Source organism: Myxocyprinus asiaticus, chromosome 28 (genome assembly GCF_019703515.2).
Source record: "Myxocyprinus asiaticus isolate MX2 ecotype Aquarium Trade chromosome 28, UBuf_Myxa_2, whole genome shotgun sequence".
Classification (NCBI taxonomy): Eukaryota; Metazoa; Chordata; class Actinopteri; order Cypriniformes; family Catostomidae; genus Myxocyprinus; species Myxocyprinus asiaticus.
In genome coordinates, this window is record NC_059371.1 from 18,451,283 (window position 1) to 18,477,286 (window position 26,004).

General features: G+C 35.9%; 3 protein-coding genes, 2 long non-coding RNA genes and 2 other non-coding genes across 9 annotated transcripts; 4 read left to right on the top strand and 3 right to left on the bottom strand.

Moving 5' to 3' along the window:
* Window positions 1-105: 105 nt before the first annotated feature.
* trnah-gug (transfer RNA histidin (anticodon GUG)) lies at window positions 106-177 on the bottom strand. The gene has a single exon. It is a non-coding gene; the product is annotated as a tRNA-His (tRNA).
* A 405-nt stretch (window positions 178-582) lies between these two features.
* trnae-uuc (transfer RNA glutamic acid (anticodon UUC)) lies at window positions 583-654 on the top strand. Its single transcript has one exon. It is a non-coding gene; the product is annotated as a tRNA-Glu (tRNA).
* Window positions 638-3,224, top strand: LOC127418505 (uncharacterized). The gene is made up of 2 exons (XR_007893501.1): window positions 638-1,337; window positions 2,733-3,224. It is a non-coding gene; the product is annotated as an uncharacterized LOC127418505 (long non-coding RNA).
* Window positions 3,225-4,110: 886 nt separating this feature from the next.
* LOC127418498 (uncharacterized) lies at window positions 4,111-9,154 on the top strand. The gene is made up of 2 exons (XM_051659091.1): window positions 4,111-4,587; window positions 4,863-9,154. Exons 1-2 carry the CDS (start codon window positions 4,438-4,440, stop codon window positions 6,606-6,608), a joined length of 1,896 nt encoding a protein of 631 aa, XP_051515051.1. The 5' UTR covers window positions 4,111-4,437; the 3' UTR covers window positions 6,609-9,154.
* Window positions 9,155-9,274: 120 nt separating this feature from the next.
* Window positions 9,275-14,152, top strand: LOC127418502 (C->U-editing enzyme APOBEC-2-like). Its single transcript, XM_051659096.1, has 2 exons — window positions 9,275-11,542; window positions 13,311-14,152. The coding sequence occupies exons 1-2, from the start codon at window positions 11,256-11,258 to the stop codon at window positions 13,843-13,845; spliced, it is 822 nt and encodes a 273-aa protein (XP_051515056.1). The 5' UTR covers window positions 9,275-11,255; the 3' UTR covers window positions 13,846-14,152.
* A 602-nt stretch (window positions 14,153-14,754) lies between these two features.
* Window positions 14,755-17,421, bottom strand: LOC127418506 (uncharacterized). Of its 3 annotated transcripts, none has more exons than XR_007893504.1 (4): window positions 17,051-17,421; window positions 16,340-16,612; window positions 16,100-16,213; window positions 14,755-15,241 (listed from the first exon to the last, which is right to left on the bottom strand). It is a non-coding gene; the product is annotated as an uncharacterized LOC127418506 (long non-coding RNA). The 3 variants fall into 3 exon arrangements; XR_007893503.1 differs by having other exon boundaries at window positions 14,755-15,050; window positions 15,152-15,241; window positions 16,100-16,612; XR_007893502.1 differs by having other exon boundaries at window positions 16,100-16,612.
* Window positions 17,422-18,209: 788 nt separating this feature from the next.
* On the bottom strand, window positions 18,210-22,070 carry LOC127418504 (guanylyl cyclase-activating protein 2-like). The gene is made up of 4 exons (XM_051659098.1): window positions 21,587-22,070; window positions 20,806-20,955; window positions 20,386-20,500; window positions 18,210-20,190 (listed from the first exon to the last, which is right to left on the bottom strand). Exons 1-4 carry the CDS (start codon window positions 21,785-21,787, stop codon window positions 20,063-20,065), a joined length of 594 nt encoding a protein of 197 aa, XP_051515058.1. The 5' UTR covers window positions 21,788-22,070; the 3' UTR covers window positions 18,210-20,062.
* Window positions 22,071-26,004: the final 3,934 nt, after the last annotated feature.

Sequence of the window (26,004 nt, forward strand, 5' to 3'; positions counted from 1 at the left end):
GCAAGTTTATGTCTTTTTATTTTATTTTGTATACTTCAAAATAATACAAACTTCCAAAGTGAGCAAAAAAAGTTTTACCCCCTAGCCGTGATAGGGATTTATCCCTGCCGTGACCCGGATTCGAACCGGGGTTGCTGCGGCCACAACGCAGAGTACTAACCACTATACGATCACGGCGAGCTACTGGAGGTGGTGAAAGTTAGCGTTGGAATTACAGTTTGATACTTATGAATGTTTATATAATCAGCGTTATGGTACAGTGTTTTTAAACTATAATTTGGCCAAACGTGAGGATATTAACTTGCATTATGCGCTCTTAAGTTTATTATTGTTTTGTTTTTTACTTTATTACTGTTTCATTATCTAGTATCATATTCAACGCGACATGTTCTGTTGTCCTATGTAGGGTGAAATAAATAAAATAAAATAAAGTGAACTTTTTCCCATTGTAATTATCATCGTCCGTTACAGCGATGGATATAATACTACACTGTGAACATACACGAGATAAGTTTTAGTACAAGTAGAGATACACGTGTGTACAACTTAATAAGGTCGTGTACCTTCAAAATTGTTCACACCTCCCATATGGTCTAGCGGTTAGGATTCCTGGTTTTCACCCAGGCGGCCCGGGTTCGACTCCCGGTATGGGAAGTACATCTTTTATTTCGTCGTGTATTTTGTTTTGATGATGATAAGTCACTTATGCTGTCTGTCAGAAATGTTTCAAGAGTCTGTTCTTGAAAACGGCACGTTAGGAACACAAACCTATACACAATTTTACATTTGTTTATGAGACATTCAGAGAGTTCACGAAATTACGCACACAATAAATCCGCTTTAACAACATAATTCAAACGTTAAATGTGTGCGTGCATAATGATTTAGCTGTCATTACTTTAACGAAGAAATTCTGCAATATTCACAGAATGGATAACACGCAATATCTACGTAGCGTTATTATGTCACGTGATCTGTTTGTCACATGACCAGTAAATATCCGACGACTGGGCATCCTAGCAAAACAATTATCTGGTAAAAATATCAATGCATTTCAAAGTCATACATTTTCTTACAGCACTATTCAACCGTGTCTAGTCAGACAAAACAGCAGAAATGCGCCTTGATCAGCAACTTCGTTTCAGGTCTTTGGAGGCTAATAAATGCCAAACAAAAGGACAGTGCAGAGGAAGATGCCTCAAATGAGCAACAGGAGACAGACCCTCAAGTAAAAACAAAGTTTGAGTCGTCCACACCAGAGCACAGAGATCCTTTAAAGTGGTTTGGCATCCTTGTACAACAAAATCTTAAACAGGCTCAAGCTGCCTTTAAAGAGGGTAAATATTGCTTTCTTCTGCTATAGTGAAATCCTTCTGTATAAAAGCAAAGCATACTGATGTGATGTGCTTTGATGCACATTGTATGTGTGGTTTTAATTAGTGCATTCAATCTGAATCTGTATGTTTAGTTATGTGAACTATATTCACAAGTACCAAAACTTTTGAAATACCAAAATTCAAAACTTTTAGTACAAAACAGCAAAATGGTCACACTTGTAACAAAGTCACGCATTCATTCATTTAAAACCTGCTATCATGCTTTTAATAGGATTATACATGTTTTCTTTCACATAATTGTTTTTTCTTAAAGAAATAGTTCACCCAAAAATGAAAATTCTCTCATTGTTTACTCACCTTCATGCCATCCCAGATGTGTGTGACTTACTTCTTCAGAACACAAATTAAGATTTTTAGAAGAATATTTCAGCTCTGTAGGTCCATACAATCCAAGAGAATGGTGACAAAAATGTGAAGCTCCAAAAAACACAAAAAGGTAGCATTAAGTAATCCATAAGACTCCAGTGGTTTAATCTATGTCTTCTGAAGAGATCTAATCGATTCTGTGTGAGAAAGGACCAAAATATTACTAAATTTGTTATATTTCGGTCTGCTCTCACTTAAACCACATTAGATCGCTTCAGAAGACATGCATTTAACCACTGGAGTCTTATGGATTATTTTTATGCTGAATTCATGTGCTTCTTGGAGCTTCAAAGTTTTGGTCATCATTCATTTGCATTGTATGATCCTACAGAGCTGAAATATTCTTCTAAAAATCTTCATTTGTGTTCTGAAGAAGTAAGTCACACACATCTGGGATGGCATGAGGGTGAGTAAATGAAATAATTTTTATTTTTGCGCAAACTATTACTTTAACACAAGATTACTGTGACATGTAATGAGAACATTTGATTATATCACTATAACTCAACAATTGAGTCATTTTAACAATCAGATAATTCAGTAGCAAACAATGCAAGATACATGTTTCAAATTGACCTTAAAGATTTTGAATAAAACAATATTTCAGTGCTGCAGTAACATCAGGAAATACACTCACATTGCCTAATCAAAATGATATTGATGTAAATTCATAATGTCTGTAACATCAACAGCAATTTGTCAAATGCTTCATGTTGACAGATTGCAAATGCTCATATACACATGTTTAATGTTTATGGTACATGCAGAACTGTTAAAAAATAGTGGTTACTTATGATATAATTGGCAATATTGTAACACAAATTCATTGTTTCATTCATTAGGTTATCCTGTTTTGAACATGAAATTTAGATGTTGATACTTTACCACTGACAAATTTTAAAAACTGCAAGAACCCAGAATATGTTTGCATTATGGATTCATTTAACCGTGTCACCCCTTTTCCCCCAGTCATCTCTCTCTCAACAGAGACTGCACCCCTAAAAATACTGCGATACTGGCTACAAGGAAAGAAATGCAGACCCAAATAAAGGAGAAACAACAGAAGATAGAGAAGACTCAACAAGAAACGATAAAGGGATAAAAGTGACCTTATTCATTAATTCATTCATTTCTTCTATTAAATCTTTATGTATTTATTTGTACCATAAAGTGGGCCATCATTCCTTCTCCACAGAATAAACGTATCTGTTTAAAATGACTGTTAAATAACATATTTGGAAATTTATTTTTTCCTGTATTTGATCTTTTGTTGTCTGACCCTCGTTTTCTTGTTTGATCCATTTTTTTCTTTTGATTATTCTTTTGTAAAGTGACCTTGAGCCTAAGAAAAGCGCTATATAAACAAAACATATTATTTTTATTAAATGCCAAATTACCTTTATGCCATATTAACATAAAAACAATGTTGTTTTCTTAATAAAAAATACTGTTGATTGATGAGCTGTATTGTCATCTTGAGTATATGCTATTGTGAAATCTGAGCATGTACAGTTGATTTTAGACTAATACTTCATTTTAAAATGAGTTAAAAGATAGATTTGAATTGTTGTCTTTACAGTATTTTTTGAGGACCTGCTCTGTGTGGTTGAAAATATTCTAAACCTTAATATGAATACCCCTCCAGTCATATTTGGAGGTGCATGTCAGTAAGCTATCTCAAAATATAGGAGGAAATATATCTTAATACTTGCTTTTCCATAAAATACAACAACAACAAAATTTGATTCTTCTTCAGATTCTTCTTCTACAATGTAAAGGTACCAAGCTTCCTCAGATAGTCATTTCTGTTACAGAGCCATGTTTTGTTTTAAACAAAGACTAGACAAACTAAGCTTACATGAGTACAATGAGGCGATGTTTTTCAATCAGTCAATAATAATAATAATAATTCGTGGAAGCAATTTTAGTCTAAACTATTTTCGACACAGAAAATAAATACTACACAAACCAGATAAAGAAAAACTTTGATGCAAGTAAAACAAAAATGTGCACGAGCAATATGAATGAGGCGCGTTCTCGCCTTTTAATATATTTTAGCTACAACCAGATTACAGTTTATTAGCAGGCTACTTAACATGAAATCGCACACATCATTGCTAAAATATTATACGTGACCACTCTTTGTAAAACAAGTGATACAAAGAGCACTTTTCTTTATCGTGCCAATAGGTTAGCCTACGTTTATCAAGTTGTGTATATCTGTTCATGAATAAAAACAAAACAAAACATAGAAACAGAGGAGAGAAGGGTAAATAAATAAATTAATGCCCTGTTCGCCGTCTACTTCCTGGTGTTCATTGCAAAAAGCTGCTAGCGGATAGGGTAATGTTTACAGTCGGAGCTCATACTGGGACCAGCATATCGTTTGTGGGTTTACACAGGTTTGACGGACGTGAGGTGTGTTTTGATGGGACTTCTAACCAAGAAAGTATTTTGACATGATGACGGGACGATGCAATCAATGTCAGCTCAGGTGAACACGTTATCTCGGTCAGATAACGATCCTGTTATCGCCATAAAGAGACAGTGCTATTAGGATCTCAAAAGCAAGACTGATATTTTGGAGAACAAAGGGGTGCATCACATTGTTTTCGTTTTAGTGTAGTATTCTCACGCTTTGTTGCATCTGACGTGGAAGATTTGAAAATCACTGATGGCGTCAAAATCTAGGGTCTCCATTCTGGATTACTTCAATATAGTCTGTGAGGGGGATAATGGCAAGATTGAATCAAACTGCAAAGCTTGTGGCACACGGATTCAGGCTAAACGGACAGTTACTTCTAACTTTGTTACACATCTAAAGGTAAGGGTTAATTTGTTGAGCTGAATGAAAGCCAATCAAAACGTAAAATGTGTTTTGTATCTAATTTAATATCATGATGCAGTAATAAATGTGTTAACATAAGTAATATTATTTTGTTTGTTTTAATATATTCTTGAAATGTATGTATTTTAACTACAGTATAATCAACTTGGCCATTTAGGTTCTATTCATATTCCATACTTTTTGTTCTTACATTTATTATAAGTCCTATATCTGTATTTCATCAGTATAACTAGTGCATTTCACATTCACAGCGCAAGCACCAGGCCATGTATGATGAGTTTGTGAGGAAGAAAGATGTGAAAAGGGAGGCGATGCAGATGTGTGCTGGCCCTGCAGGTGGCCGAGTGATCTCTCAAAATGGTGCTGGGATGAGCAAGTTTGACTACAGCGACCCTCGGCAATCCCTCATCTCGGAAGCCATTGCCAAGATGATCATCCGAGACCTGCAGCCAGCACAGATTGTGGAATATGAGGGCTTCCGGGAGTTACTTCAGCTCCTGGAACCCCGATATATTCCAGTACCATGCCATTATATACAACAGCAACTTCTGCCAGCCTATGTTTCTCAAGTGCAGCTAGCTGCCAAGCAGGCTCTAAAAGGGGCAGAGTCCTGCAGTGTGACCCTTGACCTGTGGACAAGCAGCACTGTAGGTGCTGGGTATCTTGGAGTGACTTGCCATTTCATAAATGCAGACTGGCATATTAGATCCGCTCTTCTGGCATGTTTGCCTCTTGCAGACCACAGTAACTCCCAGCAAATGCTCACAGAGTTTAATGAGATCTCAGAATCCCATGACATCTCTGGAAAAGTGTTCAGAGTTGTTGCTGACACGTCGCCTTCTGAAGACAGATCTGCCTTTCATCTGCCTGGGTTCCATCTCATTGGGAACGGTGAGGATGAGGAAGAAGATAGTAGCGATGAAGAGACTGGTGCAGGAGGAGTTAAGGAAGCCATTAGTGGCAACGAGAACCACAAGTCTTTAGGTCAGTGTCTTGGTCGAAGTAGGATAGACTGCTTTGCTCGATTACTGGCTCAATGTGTTAGGGAAGGAGTTTGCGCTTCCCCTCAGATATCAGTTCCTCTAAGCAAAGCAGCCTGTCTGTACAACTATATAATTGCTACAGTGGCTCCTGAAAAACTTGTCCAAGTGTTTGGCTCTAGTAGTGCCCCTACAAATGGACAGGGATCTTCAGACAAGAACTGGAATGCGCAGTTAAAAATTATGCGTCAGATGATGGAGTCTATGGATTTCCTCGAAGACATTGTGGACAGAAATGACATAGTCCTCAGTAACTTAGAAAAAGCTGTGCTGAGGGAGCTAGTTGAGATTTTGGAGCCTTTCGAAGAGGCTTCAGACATGGTCCAGGGAGACAAGCATGTCTCCATCAGCTTAGCCCTGCCCTGTGTATTAGGTCTGCGCAAGCATCTGGCAGAGGTCATAACTCACCAGTGCTCAGGGATTGTGATGGGGTTGTCTCAAGCTCTGGACCGCAGGCTTGCCGGCATTCTTAAGGACCCTCTCTGTGTAACGGCGACTACCCTGGATCCACAGTTCAAGCTCTCCTGGAGCAGTGACACTGACTGGCACAAGCAGATGCTGCTGGAAGTGGTTGGAAAGCATACTCAGCCTTTGAGTCCACTAGAACATCACTCAGAGGCCCAGCCATCTCCATCCAAACGCTGCAAGCTTTTCTCATTCATTAAGCAGAGGCCAACCACTCAAGCCAAGACTGTGGAGCAGGAGCTGTCTGCATATCTTCACGAAGAACCAACAGATGAGGATCCATTACAATACTGGAAACGCAAGTCCATAGATTTCCCCTTGCTCTCACAAGTGGCCAAGAAAGTTTTTACTGTGCCAGCAACAACCACAGCAGTGGATCAGATATTCAACCTGGTTAGCAAGACACTCAGTCCAGAGCAATGTCGACTTCTGCCAAAAAACTTGGACACTCTAATTTATTTAAAAGCTAACTATAGGATACTTTGGTCCTAGCTGCAAAGAAAGCTTTACAGCGATTATCTTCTTTCTTTTTTACTAATATCAAACTAAACACCTCAAATCCAAATGGGGATTGTGCCTGATATATATCTGTCAGTACAAATAGAATTAAAAAATATCAAAATACGTATTGTCAGCAAATAATTACTTTTTTTTTTATATGATTAGTTAATAGTTTGATTCTAGAATGGACTAGTCTGCACTTATCTAACTATTATGGGTAACACTTTTTTATAATAACCTTTATTAATAAGTTAACAAACATTATGTAATGATACAGATCACTAGTTCATGTAAATTAAAATATATATGAAAATATGATATATTAATAAACATTATAAAGTGTTACCCTATTAAAGCTGAGGTATGTAATTTCTGCGCCACCAAACGGAATTGCAAAAATAAACATTGTTTTCAAAACAGCTTCGTCTCTGTTGATCAAACAAACAGATAGTCCCACCCCCAGCTCACGCTATTTGTCGAGTCAATGGCTACGTTTACATGCACCCTCATAACGCGATTACAATTTGATTAAGGCAATACTGCCATTAAACTGTTGCTCATGTAATCAGAATATTGCGATTATGCTAATAATCAGAGTAATGATAATTGCAGAAAGATATGTGGAGTACTCCTATTTTAATCACTTTATACTGGCATGTAAACGCTTTAATTTCATTCTTTCCACTCTGACCAAAGTGCGCCTGTGCCAGTGCTGCAGACGGATGACGTTACGCTCAAGCACAGGTTCAAAAACATCACGAAACAAAAGAAGCTGCACTTCTTGGCTTAATGCGAAACGGCAGTTTCCGGCACTGTTTTCGAGCAGTGGTGCTCCCCAACTGCAGAATACCCACGGCAAAAGAAAACAAATTTTCACGAGTTGTGAATGTCGGTTTGCAGTCTAATTTGAATGTTGGTGGGATAAATAAGACTGTATACTGCAAAAAAAAAAAAAAAAATAATAATAATAATAAATAAATAAATTGCAAGTATGTCTTTCAAATGAGTTTACACTCGCAGGCGGAACAGAACAACATCCAGCGCGTGTATTCCGATTCAAACAAGTGACTCTTATGAACCGATTCTTTTTAGTGAAACAAAACATACAGAGCAACCAGTGTAATCTGACAAAAAATTACTCTTATGAACCGATTCTTTTTAGTGAATCAAAACAGACAGCGCATCAAGCGTAGTCGAAAATGACTCTTATTAACCGGTTCTTTTAATAAATTGTTCAAAAAAAAACTCACAAACTGACTGTCTAATTTTCCATATTTTTCCATATTTGCAACAAGATTTTTTTTGTAATATTATTTTGATAAAAAAGCATTAAAACATCACATTTCTCAGCGAATAATAAGAGGATTGGCAAGTAGCATGAAAACTGGATTGAAGAGGTTTGCCCAAATCAGGTAAACATCGTAATCGAATTGTTACTTATACTCTGATTATTGCAATAATCAGAGAATTGGTGTACATGTAAACGTAGCCAATGTTATTGTCTCTCTTAATATGGGTCACTCAAAACAAATGGAGGTATTTTCATAGTGCAACAGAGATACAGTACTAATAGTTTTCAAGAAAATTAACATATGAATGTCTCTGCATATTAAGCTGGGATAGCAGAAAGTATTTTAACACCAAAAAAGTTACATACTTCAGCTTTAACTGCCTTTGTTACAGATTTATGTACTCGTAAGACACAAAATGTTATGTTCTGTCAATTAATTTTTCACCCCAATATAATGCTACTTAAACACAACAGAATCATATGAGTGCAGTGCACAATGCTGTATATCCCTTATTAATTGTTAAATATTTACATATGAACTCTCATTCTCTATCAGCATGTTATTTAACTCTGAAAAACATGGATTCTTGCAACTAAATGCTTTCTCAAAACACGTTAGAAAAAGAATAGCAATTTTCAAATAAACATTATTAAACATTTGGTTAAAGGTAGCTTTGTAAACATTGAAGAGATAAATTGGTCAGATAGCTACAATATGTCTGACAAGCTATTTGTGTGGATTCTTTGTGTACAAAACCTGCCTGCTAGAAAGCTGCAGGCAGGTCCTGTAATTGAAAATAATTACATTTCAGGCCTGTGGGGAATTGGAGAAGGCTAATGGTGGACTGCAGTCTCTCCCAGCTTTCAGGGCTGAATGGAGAGCAATGAAGCCTGTTGGATATGTTGGTGTGAGACTTTTTGTTTTTGTATGAAAAAGGTTGACATTTCCATTTCAGTAAAAAAAAAAAAAAAAGTGTTAGTTACCAAACCTTACATTTTGTCCTATGTTGTAAATATGAAATGCTGGGTAATGCAATTTATCCTAAAAGGGGCAGGCAATGTTTGTATATTACAATAATTCCACCAATCAGTAATTATTAGTGTGTATGCATTAATAGTTATAAAGTAGTGTGCACATGTGCCAGGTTGTGCATCTTAACAGCAGAGTTTAAATGTGCCTGTATTCTGATCGTGGTGAAAAAATAGCAAAAAGGACATTCAATCAATAAACTCAATCTCAAGCAGATTTATGTGTAAGGTGGGGTGGGCAATGCAGCAATCAGTATTCTTGAGTGTGTGTGTTTGTGTGCACGAGCGGTGGCAATCCTAATTTCATTTTCCTACTCAGAATACAGTATTATATTCTATGCGACTTTGTATTTGGAATTTCATTTTCTATTAGTGCACACTTAATATACAAAGTCTGCCAAATTTCAAATGGAAAAGCAAAATCCATTTGACATTTTATTTTCAACATCCTAGCGGCCCAGCCATATTGAAACAGCAATAGCAATGCTCTGCTTGCTATTTCATTTCCTCATTTTCACGCTCACTCCCTGCCAAACCATGCTTGCAATTGTAATCTCTATGCCAACAATGGATGCCTGTCAATCAGATGCTGTGGATGTGATGTTTAGGTAGGGGGTGCGTTTGTGTGAGAAAAAAAATGGTCATTTACTTCCAGTGCCAAATAAGTAACACAATCGGTCTGAAATGAAATGAAAACTCAATTTTAGCAGGAATATGCCTTCATACACAAGTAATTCATTTCTGAGACTGCAATGTGCAGTCAGGCCAATATCATTATAACTAAGCCAGATTAGCTATCTATCCAGCCATCTATCAGTGTGGCTTTCTGTCAGAGGAGGGCAGATACAGTTGTTTTGTACACAGTTGTTGAAGCATACGTGGCCTCAGCTGCTCACACTCTGATCTATATTTAAACAATTCATAACATTAGCATTGCTGCTAGCTTTTTAAGGCTTGATACCTAGTGTTTTCAGAATGTGCTCTATATTCATACAACAGTAATAGATCTTATATATATGCATCTTAAAATAACTACCCTTATGGTTAGTACCCCTTGTAAACTAGATCAACATCGCCACAGATTTGGGACTGTACAAGACCAATGGTCTTTCCTTGGTTCCCATCTCTGGCAGAAGATAAATAACATGTTCAAAAGTCACAAGAGCACTGTATTTGACATCAGTGGCCTAGCCAAGGGTGGGCCGGGGTGGACCCAGGCCCATCCAAAATATTAGAGATTATTCTTTGACTACAGATATATTTATAAAATAGTAAAACAAAAACAAAAAATTCTGATTTCTGAAAGTGTGAAAGTACTGTTTTAAAGCACCGCCTTTCTGTTGTTAAGGAAGTTTTTTGGCCCATCCATTTGTATTGAGGCCCACCCAAAAGTATTTTCCTGGCTATGTCCTTGTTTGACATCTGCAGAGTTTGGTGAGTTGATAAATAGTAACTACAGGTTGTTCATGGGTTAAAGAGTGCAGGAAAAACCCAGAGTTATGAATTAGATTTCTTTAGGACTGGCCAGTGCTATGTTAACCTTTAGATGGCCTTGATGCAAAGGCAGTAAGATCTTGGACTGATCCATGGCATTCACTATGTGAAGAGACTGACTCATTCTGAACTCTCTGCCAAATGACAGTTATTAATAAACTGCCTGTTGTTGGTGTTTGAATGGCAATAATATCCCGATCAAAACTAGAGGGAAATACCTGGATGAGTGTGCCATTATATGCCATTCAATGTCAATGCTCATAATTTGAAATTGAGCAAGAAGGAAATGGGTAGAAGAAATAGCTCACCCAAAAAGGACAATTCTGTCATCATTTACTCACCATCAAGTTGTTTCAAACCCATAAACACAAATGGAGATGACAAGCAAAATGTTAGTCTCAGTCACCATTCACTTTTATTGCACCCCCCCATACAATGAAAGTGATTAGTGACTGAGGCTGCTCCACAAACGTCATACGGGTTTGGAACAACATAAGGATGAGTTAATGATGACAATTTTTGGCTGAACTATTCCTTTAATGCATCTGTTGAATGACATGGGGCAGTGACTTGTTTAAACAATGGCAAAAAATATGAACGTATGAAAATCCCCCCTCCTTTTTATAGCATGGAAACAAGACAGAGTAGCTGTTCTTCACTCCTCCTCCCTCACACGTTCTCTGTCCAGCTCCTGTTTATGACACCTTTATTGTCATCTTCTCTGACTTGGGAACATATTCATGCCGCAACCTCTCTGACTCACGTACTAAATCTCCCTCACACACTCACTGACAAACAGACCCAGTTCATCGCACAACTCTGTCATGGCAGACAGAAAGGACAGCAGGACACCCAGCAAAGGAGGTCTGATAAAAAAGAAAGAGAAGAAAGGGGAGAAAGCGGAAAGCATACCTGAGAAGGAGAAAGAAAAGGACAAAGATAAGGAACAGAAGATGCCAAAGAAGTCAGAGAAGACAGCAGAAAATCAGCAAAACAATGTCGATAAGCCTCAGGGAAATGGGGAGATAGCAGAAGGAGCCCAGGGTCCTGTCAAAGATGAGGAGTTTCAGCTGGAGCCTATTGAGCTACCTCCGTTTGAGATCATTGTAGGGTAAGTCAAAGATCTCTGACTAATACAAACTGGATCTCATGCTTTCAAATCAGTCTTGAGAACATACATATCTTGATCTTTAAAATTCATGTTGTGTGACATTGCTTACCATTTAAAAGAAAGGTAAGAGTATTGCGTCTAAACAAATACTTTTTGATAGTGACTGTTTTTGATTCTGCCTAAGTATTCACCTCATGGACATTGTATGATTTTTTTGTTACAGAATTAAATGATGATCTTTTTAAGATTTATTTCCGCCTCATTGCAAAATAATGTAAAAGAAAAACTCCAGACATGTTAATAAATCAACTAAAACTTTAAAATAGAAAAGAGTTTTATCTGTGAGTATTCATCACTCTAAAAATAATTATTGGTAAGTCACCTTTGGCAGTTACATCTGAGTCTGTTTATCTCTGTCAGTAGTAAACATCTTGATAATGGCAAAATTGCTTAAATTCTATCATTTTGAATAGGAACATTTTGTGAATAGCAGTTCTTTGGTGAGCTTAGACTTGGACAGGACCAATCCAGGACATTAACCTTTCAATTTTAAGCCACTCCACTGTGATTATGCTCTGTTTTTGAATGCCATTTGTTAAGGATTGTTCTGTAGGCTACTCAGCACAATATTTTTTTTTCTTCTGTCCTGTAATGATGTTTTTAATTTGGTGATGCAAATCTAACACAGTACATGCACTAAGGCCCCCAATATCAGTTTTAGGTCTTATCAGACCATAGATTCTTCAAGCAAATTGCTGAATCTCTCATTTGCTTTCAGACAAACGCCTAAGGTAGTAAAGGAATTTATTACAACAAAGACCTCCATACAAGCCAAATTTGAAAAGTGAAGTATGGGTGCCAGTGTTGCCCCATGCACAACTTCTCTTATTTCTGTAATAGAGGACTGTAACCCCTTTGGGGTTGTTGTAGGCCTCTTGGTGGCCACCCTTATAGAAGCTCTTCTTGTCCAAACAATCTGTTTTGAAGAAAATGTATGCATTCATGTTTTTCATTTTACTTTTACTTAATCTGATTATAGGAATATTCCGGGTTCAATACAAGTTAAGCTCAATCGACAGTACGTGTGGCATAATGTTGATTACCACAAAAAATTATTTCCACTCATCCCTCCTTTTCTTAATAAAAGCAAACATCTGGGTTATAGTGAGGCACTTTCAATGGAAGTCAATGAGGGCCAGTCTGTTATCGTTAAAATACTGTTTCAAAAGTATAGCCACAAAAAATAAACACTATGCATGTTAACATGATTTTAGTGTGATAAAATCGGTTACAAACCATTTATGTAAAGTTATTTTCAATTTTACATCTTTGTTGCCCTGACGATATAACACTGTAAACCCTTAAAGCCTAAAACAACGATTTAAACAACGTTACAGATCAAATAATACACAAGTTTTAACAGAAGAATGAATGTAAGCGCTTTTATAAAATTATACGCTTCATATTTCTGGATTTAAACCCTCCAAAAAATGGGCCCCATTCACTTCCATTGTAAGTGCCTCACTGTAACCTCGATTTTTGCTGCTGCTGGTTCTTTTTTTTTTTTTTTAAGAAAATGAGGGACAAGTTTTTTTTTGTGGTAGTCAACATTATGCCACATGAAGTGGATTGAGCTTAACTTGTATTGACCCTGGAATATTTCTTTAATTATTACAGAGCACTTTGTGCTGTTGAGCAGCAAATTCTTTCATGTGTTAAAAGTCTAGGGGTATAATTTTCATAGGCATATCCCTCTTTATTCCCACAGAGACAGGATGAACCCCACCTTCTTTAAATTCCAATTTAAAAATGTGGAATATTCTTCAGGACGCAACAAGACCTTTCTGTGCTACCAGGTAGACATACAAGGAGGCACTACAGAGGCAGATGGCCTTCGTGGTTACCTGGAGGATGAGCATTCAGGCTCACACGCTGAGGAGGTCTTTTTTCAACAAGTGCTGGCTTTTTATGACAAGTCACTTTGCTACACAGTAACCTGGTACACATCCTCGAGTCCTTGCGCAACCTGTGCTGCTAAGCTTGTAGAGATCTTGCGATCACGCAAAACACTGCGCTTGAATATCCACTGTTCCCGTCTCTTCCAGTGGGAGGAACCAGAGATACAGGCTGGACTACAGGCACTAGTTAGAGCAGGGTGTAAGCTACACATGATGAGACCTTTGGATTTTGCCTATGTTTGGTCTACTTTTGTTGAGAATGAAGAAGATAGCTTTACACCCTGGGAGGACTGCCAAGAAAGCTATGAATATTATGATGAAAGGCTGTGTGATATTCTAAAGTAGGGTAAGGAGTTGCTGCTGGCTATTGATAAATACTGTCTAATGCAGCATGGCTTTTAAGGAAATTAAGGAAATTAGAACTTGTAAACAAATTATTACAATCACCCTGCCATTATAGCAGTGTCTTCTTCCTATGTCATCACAGTTTGTTCTGTAAAATCACACGTTTGACTTTTTTGCTTGGATTTTAGACTTGAAATGATTTTAAAGTATTAGGAGGTGTGTTACAAATATTTGGGAAAACCGATTTTTATTTTACTGTGGATAATTTTCTGCAAATAACTGATGGGTGTAGTCTAAAATTCAAGCATGCAATGTGCTATCATTATTCAAGTAATTCAGGAAAAATATTGAGTATATGTTCAGAACTGGACTTGATTTGGTTTATTTGCAACCCAAATATTGTTTGATCTAATGATTGTGTTTAAATGTTAACATTTTGTCTTTTTAAAACAACTTCTGAAAATATTCATCATGCTGAATAGTCTCTTTGTATGTTAATAAAATGTGACTATTTCCTTGCATGGCCTAAAGATCCCAGTATGAAGGTCTGGTGCTAGTCTCAGCTATTTCCGTGGTAGATTTAATATAAGTCAAGGTAGGTTTATATAAGATTATTATATGTTACTAATTAATAAAGTGATATTTACAAGATTAACAGTAATGAAATAGCACTTTACAAAATGTTTACAGTATTGTTTCATTAGTAATATTGTACTGAAATAAATACTAAAGTAAAGTAGAATTTTATCAAACGGTTTCTTCATTCTGAGATTGAAACAATTCAAAATACACCTAGTATTTTAGGTATACTAGTGGTGGAAACAAAATCCATACACTTCATGCAACAGGATATGTATAGGAAATTCTAACATAAGAAAAAACAACAGATTGTTTTATTGGTCATATATTTTGTGTATACTTCTAGGACAGTGTTTGAACCCTTATTTAGAATCTTGAGCTTATACCTGCTTCTGAGAAGACTAAGGAACCCACTACATTTTACAGCATATTTTCCAGAAAAAGTGCAATTCCTTTGGAATAAAAAGTGCCCCTTTGACCATTCTTTAAGAATAATTAATGTGAATTTCAGACCTGCTATGGTCTAGATCGTATACACAGTGATGCAGACCTTTGTGTTCTGAAAGTCTTTTGTAATAATGGAAGACATGTTTTCCCACTTTAGTTTATCCAGTCCACAGCCAATCCTAGCAAAACAAGGAAATCTATTTAAAAGAAAGTTTTATGATAATTCTTTCTAAATTAGTATTTAGAAAGGCAATTATCCAGCTATATTGGAACCAGAGACCAAAACGAAATGTTTTTCATGTCGGTTCATTCTGAGCAGAAACAGTATTTTTTCATTCCAATGTTCCGCAGCCTCCTTTCCAATTGGTAACTGGTTAGAACAAAATAAAAGAATGGTTAATAACGTTCTTTTTAAAATGACAGTACTCTGTGCTAAGGGTGGGTGATATACCAGTTGCAGTGTTTTCAAATCTCACAAGAGAAACAAGCTCAAAATCAGGGACTTGCTTCACCCAAAATAAGCTAAATTAAAATATTTTTTTATAAAGTAATGTCTTTTCAAAAAAATGAATTCTTAATATTAAATATATCCCCAAAAATATTTCAAATATTCATTTGGCCACCTAAAATCAATTAAAAGCCTAAAGTTTTCGCTCCAGCAGGCACACACACTGCTTGGGCACATTTGAACACCGCCTTTTGAGGGCCGAATGACTTTTATTATTTTATCATTGGTTTTTAAACTAGTGATGTCCTTCAGAATCAAAGCATATGCTTATGTTCTACTAAAAAGAGAGAAGCCTAATTTTTTAGGGCAACAGGAAGTGGTGTAATTCTAAATATTTACTGTGATATATCCTTTGGTCTTTGGTTTCATGAAAAAATCATTGGAACAAAACTAACCGGTTATTAACCTGTTACCAGCATTAAAAAAACAAAACATTTTCACTGCGAAACAATTGAAAGGGATTTTGTTCCCATTTTCGGTTAATTTCTGCAAAAACATTTCTTTGTTTTCAGTTTTTGTTCCTTGAACTGTTTTTAGTTCCTGATTGGAACATTGGAAAAAGTGACATTTTTATTCTGTGCTTGAAATAATTTATTTGGAATCATATCCTAAAAAAAAGTACATATGGCTTGACACAGGAAACTAAAAGACATATCTACATTAAAAAACAAAAAATATAATAACACAATGCTTTAATTGTTATTAAATATGTCAGTTTACCAGGGCATGGATAATCTGGTAATACCATGGGCCAGGCAGTGTTCTCTCATAGACACAAGGCTCTTTCTAAGAATGTCATAGGTGGGTTTTTGGTAGTACTTTTTCCTTTGTGACCTAATGGAGCAAAAAAAAAGTGAAAATAGGTAAGTTTTGGTCGACAAAAATCTCCAGAAAACTCATCTTAATTGCTCAAATAGAGCAGTTGCGTGGTGAAGTAAATACTGGTAAGAGTCATCTTACAAGGACAGCACACTGGCCAGGTCGCTTCACTGTTTGAAAAAAAAAAAAGACAATGGAGAATTAACTAGGTGGTAACACTAGTGTGGTTTGATTTCTTATTAGTAATGATAATTTAAAGCTACACTACGTAACTTTTGGCCTTCTAGCGGTTAAAAAATAAAACTGCATGCGTCTTGCGGAACAACATTGTTTTGGTTGTGGTTCGGCTCTGCTCCTCTGTGAATGTGGTTCGAGGCATCGGTGTACACATGAATACAGGACATCTTTTCAGAGCTAATGGACAAATAAATAAAGAAAGAAAGGAAAAGACGGATATCTGAAAACTTGTCATCTGAGCAGGTAAGTGCCATATCTTATGCTATTGTTCTGACTTATTGGAAACATTGGTGTTTTGAAATAAATGACGTTACAAATGTTAGGCAAAGCTCGTTAACATTAGATATAATGATTGCTAGTCTGATAAGGTCAAACGTTGTAAAGTTTTTATAACTGCAGGATATTCTGGCCAAATAGACCACAGTAGTAACTAATTTATAGATTGTCATTGTTACCAACCAGTGGTCAACATAATTTCAAAAAGCCTAGGACTAAAGGATTTATTTATATAACTTATTGCCGTTATAAAGAAAAATACACAAGTGTGCAAGCAAATGAAAAGACTTGTGTGTGATTACACAACTATACATAAATCATGTCAATAAAAAATCTTACCTGTTGAGTAAGAAATAAGCCATCTCTGGGTCGCTTTTAAATCCTTTCAGTTGTCGCCAATGTTGATTCGGGTTTTATTACGGACTCTAGTCGCTTTCCCTTTTTGCTTGTAGACTCTGCTCTTTTTGGGGTTTCTTTGTTTTTTTACAACCGGTGATTCCCTGGAGGATTGCCGTTTTTAACGATCCATGGTCAATTTTTCTCGTTCATTGTGACAACAAACTTTCAGCTTCATGCTACTCCCACACCATACATATGCTATGACGTCAAAACGCATCATTTTTTATTATAGATTTATCAAAGTGTATTTGGGTAAAGACATGGTTTGGAAGATGGATTTTTGTTGCACTCTCTCATTAATAACATTTTATTTTTTTTTAACAAAGAAAAGTTACACAGTGTAGCTTTAAACTCTGAGTCAGAAGCTCCTGAGTTCCACCAAATTTCTTCTCGAAGAGCACAGCGACACCTGCTGCCATGCGGCAGTCTTCACTGATGCAGTGTGCCAGGGCATCTGTGGCCGGACAGGTGAACAAATCTCTTCTCATGCGTTGCCAAACTCAAAGACTTTAAACCTATGTACTGAAATACAACCCTTACCACACCTTCTTTGTGTGACAACTAGCCCCGGCCTCTCCTGTATAGTTTATAATGATCGTGTTTATCATCAGTAATGAATTACAGGTTATGGTGAATAAAACTACTAGAGAATATTTACACGTGCCAAAGTGTTTGCTATCTATTATTCTCTGGCTGGTTACGTTAACTGCTGTTTACAGCTAGGTAGTCTAAAAACTTACTACACCATTTAAGTTCAGTCTGTGTTTTGCAAAAGATCGAAACGCTGCTTTAGTTTGAGTCAATAACTGTAAACAAAATACCAGGAAAAATCACGAGAAATGTAGATTTCTTTTTGACTTTTAGTCCTGCTTCATTGAAGGTATGACTGCCCTCTAGCGTTTGGGAATGCAAGAGCAACCTTGTGAAAAAGTCTACTGGGGGAAATAAAGAAAATATTTAAAAGTCAGTCATTTTTGTAACTTATGTATTTGTGTTTATTTATTTAAAAGAGTTTTACATTCATACATCAAAATTTAAGGGAAATTCTATAATTACAGTTGCAAATACTGTCACTTCGAAAAAACAAGTCTTGCTAATATTTGGAAAATAATATAAGCTTATTTATTAAATGTACATTAAAATACACAATGTTCATTAAAATAATTTGTTTTATTATTGTAAAACACAAAAATAACTCAGAATGTTTTAAATGCAATACTAATTTGTAATTCTATTTTTTAATATCAGTGAAGAAAAAAAAAAAAACTTTCATGAGACTAAAAGTTATTTGCAGTGAGGACAGCAAGGGTCCATGTGCTTACGTTTCCTTAAAAACCTATTTGAAGGTCCTTTTGAAATGTTAGAGGTGTTAGTGATGATGTTAATCAAATTATAACACTGTAAAAAAAAAAAAAAAAAAAAAATATCCTTCAGTAGGCTTGGTAATTATCTGATATAGATATAATTAATGTTTTGTAAAACCTTCCTTATCTTCAATATCAACCTCCAATCAACAAATCAATAATGACATTCATGAGTAATGTTACTGGTGTGTATGTGCCACCACTGACAAAAGAACATGTTAGAACATGCCAGTTGTAAATTATTATTATATTTTTTTAATTATTTACTGTGACCTTGTATAAAATGAAAAAGAATATAATTTAATTCATACACCACAGTTTATGTAATGTATGATTGAATTGTAACCTTAAAGAGATCTTAGTCTTTACAATATTAATATATTTACAAACATTAGATATGTCCATATGAAATCAATGGCTGCTATTATTCCTTATAGGAATATTTCACCCAAAAATGAAAATTCTCATTTCTCATATCATTTACACTCCCTCATGCCATCCCAGATGCATATAACTTTTTTCTTCTGCAGAGCACAAACAAAGATTTTAGAAGAATATCTCAGCTCTGTAGGTCCATACAAAAGAAGTGAATGGTGGCCAGAACTGTTAAGCTCCAAAAAGCACATAAAGGCAGCATAAAAGTAATCCATATGACTCCAGTGGTTAAATCCATGTCTTCTGATGCGATATGATAAGTGTGGGTGAGAAACAGATAAATATTTATGTTTTTTTTTTTTTTTTTTTTTTTTTTTTTTTTTACTATCAATTTCCACTTTCAATTTTACATTCTTCTTCTTTTGTTTTTTGTTATTCACATTCGTTGTGCATATCACCACCTACTGGGCAGGGAGGAGAATTTAAAGGATAAAAGGACTTAAATATTGATCTGTTTCTCACCCACACTTATCATATCGCATCAGAAGACATGGATTTAACCACTTGAGTCATATGGATTACTTTTATGCTGCCTTTATGTGCTATTTGGACCTTCAAAGTTCTGGCCACCCATTCACTTCCTTTGAATGGACCTACAGAGCTGAAATATTCTTCTAAAAATCTTTGGTTGTTTTCTGCAGAAGAAAGAAAGTCATACACAACTCGGATGGCATGAGTGTGAGTAAATGATGAGAGAAGTTTCATTTTTTGGTCAACTATCCCTTTAATTGTGTAATATGTGTCAGACAATAAAACTCAAAACTGCCTCATCTGAAGCGTAACAGTAATAACAGAAAGTCAGAATTAAAGACTTTCACAGTTCCCAAGAACAAATATGAGAGAAAGAATAAAGAAAACATGAATATACACATTTAAATAAAATAAATGTTGTTTTCAAAACACACACAAGGGAGAGATGCAGTGGGGAATATATGAGAAAAGAAGAGGGATAGGAAGAGACAGAAGCGAGGTCATTTCCCTCCACGCCAGAGATCTCTCTCTACACTTTATCAAAATGATTGGAGCTGATAGATTAAGGTTCACTTTCATTGCCAGGCCTAACATTTTGAGAAACTATGTATAATCTGTGTATAATGTTTGCTGAAGGGGTAGGTTTCCAGTATGTTAAGGGTTTGTTTTGTTAATATGGAGTTCAAAAGTTGCTGCTGCGGCGTCGCTGTTCATTAATCCAGTCCCCGGGGTTAACATCCATTTGCAGCATCTTCATGACCCATTTGTCTCGCCGTGCCCCGTCAATGAACTCATCCAGAGACAACTCCCCTGTGGACAAAGAAAATTGAAAGAGTCCTTTTGAACAGAAAGTAAAGCACTTTCACATATCTACTAAAAAGATGCATAAAAAAAAAAAAAAAAAAAAAAAAAAAATTATAAAGGACTAAAGTTGTGAACTTTTTAATTACCATTCAGTAATTATTCACCTGCATAACTAATAAATCATAATAATATAAGTTTTACCATCTCCATTCTCATCCACTAGCTCAAATATTCTGTCCACCACCTGATCTGGGGTCAGGAGGTTACACTCTTCATCAAGTTCACCATGGCAGGCTTTCTTTAGTCGGTAGATTGACTGTAAAAGTAAGGTCAATGTTATGCAGAGTGACAAATATAGGACAAACATAGTGTTTAGTGTTCAGTCATGAGTGGCTTTGTTATGTGTATACAGATTACAATTAAGACTGCATTCGCAATTATGCAAAGATTGCATTTGCAATTTTTTCTTCATGCCTTGTAACCATAAATACAAAAACTTCATCCCTTTTTTTCTTTAAAACCATGTAAACCACTGAGGAACTATTATCCTAGCAATGTTTCACCCAGTCTGGTTATTGTCTGACCTGGTTATTAAACGGAAAGGACACCAGGGATAAATACCTCCACAATCTCCTTTAGCTCTGTTTTGTCGATACAGCCACTCCCATCCTTGTCGTACATTTTAAAAGTCCATTTCAGTTTGTGCTCAAGCTTTCCTCTCAGCACTAGATTCAAGGCCGCAACATATTCCAGAAAATCAATAGTGTTGTCCTATGAAACATGAAAGGAAATGAGAGATGAAAAAGGAATTCTGTCCAGAAAATGACCTACCAAAACAGAGTTCTAGCCATTTACAGCAACAAAGAGGCAAATGTCCTTCCTAAATCTGAAAACTGTAACAAATCTCATTGTCAGAACTTACTCTTTCCACACCAGAGTTAATACTTTTGAAAAGTGAAAGTTTTAAAGTAGAGAGTAAGGTGGAAGTTTTCGGTACCAGCACATAGAGAAATCATAGGCACTTCTTCTGGTACAAACACTAAAAAGCCTTTATTTTAGTTTGGCTTGTCACATATGGATCTGCAACTACACTTGTAGTCTATTCATGCTTGACATGTTCACTCTGAGTAAGACTTTGTTTGCCTAAATGCATTCATGTGAAGTGACTGGTTTTTAACTTTTTTAATGTTCATGTGGGAAAGCCAAACTGAAATAAGGGCTTCTTAACGTTTGCTCCAGAAAAGTGCCCTAGACTATCATTATTCAACAGTTTAAGAATAAACAAAAACAAACTAATACCACTGATAGCTGGCACTTGAGTATTTTCTACACAGTCTGCAGTGTTTAAAACAGGCCTACATCTAGAATGTTTTGGTGTGGTAACTAAAATTGAATCACTTACCCCATTTTTGTCAAAAGCCCGGAACATGTTTTCTATGTAATCCGATGCTTCCTGGTTGCCAGTAACGCCAAAGAAGCTCTTGAACTCGTGCATGAAGAGGGTTCCGCTTGGGCATTCCACCACAAACTTCTTGTACCACTCCTGCAGTTCAGCAACATCAATCTCTTTCTCATCCGAATCCTCACTCAACCGCTGACCCATCACTACAGTAAGCAACACAAGCTCTGCCTTTCAACAAAAAACGCCCATGATCACATCTGGCAGCCTCACTTCCCTGGAGTTATCCTTGATCCAAACATTACAATAAACCTTAAACCCCAACAAACTGTGATACAACACCGAAAATGTCTGCTTGATGGAATGCGAAGGTACGAATGTATCCCTTATTAAAAATGGCAGAAAATTTTTTCAGAATTTGATTTATTATCAACCAAAGTGTGAAAGTAACCACAAGCCTTCAACGCAGATGCCCTACTGGCTTGGAATTCAGCACAATGACTATTATGGGTCACATGACAGCTATGGATTATTTATATCAATCCATGTCTGAATCAATTAGCTTGAAACAAGATCAAAAGAAGCTTTGCTATTATTCATCATTTAGAACATAGAGCGCTCCTATCCTCATGTTCAAGGGCTCTCCATATATCTCAAAATGATGAATATGTCAGTAAATGAACTGACTCACTGATTATTTTTCCCTGTTAAATTTTTGTCTGGCTTTAGGCCACAAGATGCCAGAGGAAAATCTTCTAAAAATGAATCACTACAAAACATGATGAAGTTTTCTGGAGAAAGGAAATCCGATCCAAAACTGTATCAGTGAAAATACATAGAGTATGGACAGATACCAAAGGATTTGATGCATAACAGACAAGCCACATGTAAAACAGTATTTGGGGCTTTAGGGCAAAGAATGCTTCATCAGTGCAGTGTAACAAAACACATGAATGTTTGTTTTCAAGGAACCCAACAATGATCCAGTGTATTTGGTGGCATTCTAGTAACTTGACTGATGTATCATGTAGACCATTAAAACCAAATTCTCCTCTCGATCACTTTATCCTTTCAATTATTCAGACAATCTAAGTCATAATCCCTTATGCCCTCTGCTCTAACTATTTATAGTTTTTCAAAAATAGGATCTAGAGAAGTCTGGCCTAATTCATGAGGGTGATGCATCTCTCTGGACCATAATAAAACTATAATACAAATGGCAACATAGTAAAACTATAAAACAAATGGTAACACTTCACAATAAGGTTCCATTTGTTGACATTAGTTAATGCATTAGGAATCATTAACAAACAATGAACAATATTTTTAAACAGCATTTTTTTAGTCTTGGTTAAAGGAATATTCCAGGTTCAATACATGTTAAACTCAGTTGACAGCATTTGTGGCATAATGCTGATTACCACAAAAAATAATTTGTCCTTCCTTTAAAAAACAAAAAAACAAAAACAAAGCAAAAAGCTGGGTTACAGTGAGGCACTTACAATGGAAGTGGGGCCAATCCGGAAAAAAATATAGCCACAAATTGTAAACAATATGCATGTCAATATGATTTTAGTGTGATAAAATTGCTAACAAACCTTTTCTGTGTAAAGTTACAACCAATTTTACAACTTTGTTGCCATGACGCAGTAAACCCTGCAATTAAGTAGTCCACTGCAAAAATGCCATTTTAAACAACTTTACAGCTTAAATAATACACAAGTTTTAACAGAACAAACTATGTAAGTGCTTTTATAAAGTCATTAAAAACAAATTTCTGCCTTTAAACCCTCCAAAAGTTGGCCCCATTCACTTTCATTGTAACTGCCTCACTGTAACCTAATTTTTCCCTCTTTTTTAAGAAAGGAGGGATGGGTTGAAATGATCTTTTGTGGGAATTAACATTATGCCACAAATGCTGTTGTTTGAGCTTAACTTGTAATGAACTTCAATTATTCCTTTAATGTTAATTGATAAAAACACAGGTGTTCATTGTTAGTTTATGTTGTATTAACTAATGGTAACATATACAACTATTAATTTTAAAAACATATTAGTAAATGTTGAACATTACATTAACATTAACCAAGATAAGCAAATACTATTAAAATTGTGTTCATTATTATTTATGTTAACAAATACAAATGTTAACGAATTGTACCTTATTGTAAAGTGTTACCACACAAACTGTATTCCAAATGTTTAATTCCATAATCAGACATATGGGCTGAAAATACCATGGCCACATTTTCAAATATGAAAATAGATCAAGATCTTATACACAATCACTATCATGGCCTTATGGGAAAACACTTAGCAGGTTGCGGGAAAAGGTACATTGTGGGTTTGATGACAGCATTTGCAAAATGACAAACAAAGTCTACTGTAGAATCTATAATGGTGAGTTTGACCCTGTTAAAGAATCTATGTGTTTTCAAGGCCATGATGTTGAAAAGTCTGTAATGACATATAAGTTCTCCATCAGTTTTCTACATCTTTGTAAATGGATTATATGTGATATTAATGTAGGAATGCAAGCAATACACTGGTTATGGTATGATTGAATTAAATTCATTATTACTTTAAACAGTGGGAAAATGCCTGGCTTATAGTGCTCAGAGTGGTTGTGCAATGTACTGTTTGACAATATGACAATAAGTGTTCAATGAGACCTTAACACTCAGTTGTGTTCAGGTGTATCCCACTCTATGTGAAGTGTGTTCGTTGGTGTGTAGTACTGTGTGTACACATAGTACAGTGCACAAAGTGTTTAGTGTTAGTCCGTGCTCTTTAAAGACCTATTCCAATGTGCTGACTACATACTTCTTGGGGATAATCTCTTTTGGCCTGGAGGTATCGAGGGCATTGCACAAATAATTAATGTCCTTATTGGATTAAAACCCAATACAATAACAAGTAGGACTTGCACACATATGGTATTTGCAATGCAAAATGATCTTCAGCTGCAAATCATTAATATTAGGACTATGGGGAAATAAGTGCTCTGCTTCTGAACGGGCCTAATGAATAATTAAAAGTCATAAGTGGATCTAAATACATTTTAATGCACTGCTGAATGGTGCAGATTTTTGTTTGTGATCAGGAGACGCATGATTAATATATACAATTATTCATCAGTGCTCTAATTTCATATGACACTAAATTAATTATTATGATATAAATATAGTCTTCCAAGATGTAATGATTAACATGGACAACAGATGGAAGCACAAATTTAATTCTGTAGGAAACAAAGTCCTTTTTTTAAAAGTCCCATTTGCAGAGGAACTGACAAAAGCCTCTGGGTGTCACTGTAACAGAGGCTAATTCACACTGCTGTTGATCTGGTTGTTTTCTTACACAACTACTTACACAGTGAAGACTTAAAAAGGGATAATTCACCCAAAACTGAAAATTCTCTCATCATTTACTCACCCTCATGCCATCCCAGATGTGGATGACTTTCTTTTTTCTGCAGAACATAAAGATTTTTAAAAGAATATTTCAGCTCTGTAGATATATCTTCAGATCTTCATACAATGCAAGTGAATGGTGGCCAGAATTTGAAGGTCCAAAAAGGACATAAAGGCAGCATAAAAGTAATCAATAACACTCCAGTGGTTAAATCCATATCTTCTGAAGTGATATGATCAAACAGATCTCACAGATCTGATAAGAGTATGATTAGCGATTGCACCCACTTTAGAGAGCCACCGGCAACCCCTATGCATTGCATACAGTTGAAGTCAGAAGTTTACATACACTTAGGTTGAAGTCATTAAAACTAATTTTTTAACCAATCCACAGATTTCATATTAGCAAACTATAATTTTGGCAAGTCATTTAGGACATCTACTTTATGCATGACATGATTAATTTTTCCACCAATTGTTTGCAGATTGTTTCACTTTTAATTTACTTTATCACAAGTCCAGTGGGTCAGAATTTTAAATTCACTAAGTTAACTGTGCCTTTAAGCAGCTTGGAAAATTCCAGAAAATTATGTCAAGCCTTTAGGAAATTAGCCAATTAGCTTCTGATAGGCTAATTGGAGTCAATTGGAGATGTACCTGTGGATGTTTTTAAGGCCTACCTTCACACTCAGTGACTCTTTGCTTGACATCATGGGAAAATCAAAATTAATCGGCCAAGACCTCATAAAAAAAGTGTGAACCTCCACAAGTCTGGTTCATCCTTGGGAGCAATTTCCAAATGCCTGAAGGTACCACAAGGATAAACACCATGGGACCACGCATCCATCATACTGCTCAGGAAGGTGACACATTCTGTCTCCTAGAGATGAATGCAGTTTGGTGCAAAAAGTGCAAATCAATCCCAGAACAACAGCAAAGGACCTTGTAAAGATGCTGGAGGAAACAGGTAGACAAGTATCTATATCCACAGTAAAACGTGTCCTATAT

Bases quoted from the DNA above. Each gene is read 5' to 3' on its own strand.
- LOC127418504 (XM_051659098.1), bottom strand. From the start codon at position 21,787: ATGGGTCAGCGGTTGAGTGAGGATTCGGATGAGAAAGAGATTGATGTT. The intron at 20,501-20,805 runs GTATTTATCCCT...TTACTTTTACAG, and splicing joins AGCTAAAGGAGATTGTGGAG to TCAATCTACCGACTAAAGAA. The intron at 20,191-20,385 runs GTAAAACTTATA...CTTTGTCCACAG, and splicing joins AGTGGATGAGAATGGAGATG to GGGAGTTGTCTCTGGATGAG.
- LOC127418498 (XM_051659091.1), top strand. From the start codon at position 4,438: ATGGCGTCAAAATCTAGGGTCTCCATTCTGGATTACTTCAATATAGTC. The intron at 4,588-4,862 runs GTAAGGGTTAAT...TCACATTCACAG, and splicing joins ACTTTGTTACACATCTAAAG to CGCAAGCACCAGGCCATGTA.
- LOC127418502 (XM_051659096.1), top strand. From the start codon at position 11,256: ATGGCAGACAGAAAGGACAGCAGGACACCCAGCAAAGGAGGTCTGATA. The intron at 11,543-13,310 runs GTAAGTCAAAGA...TTATTCCCACAG, and splicing joins CCGTTTGAGATCATTGTAGG to AGACAGGATGAACCCCACCT.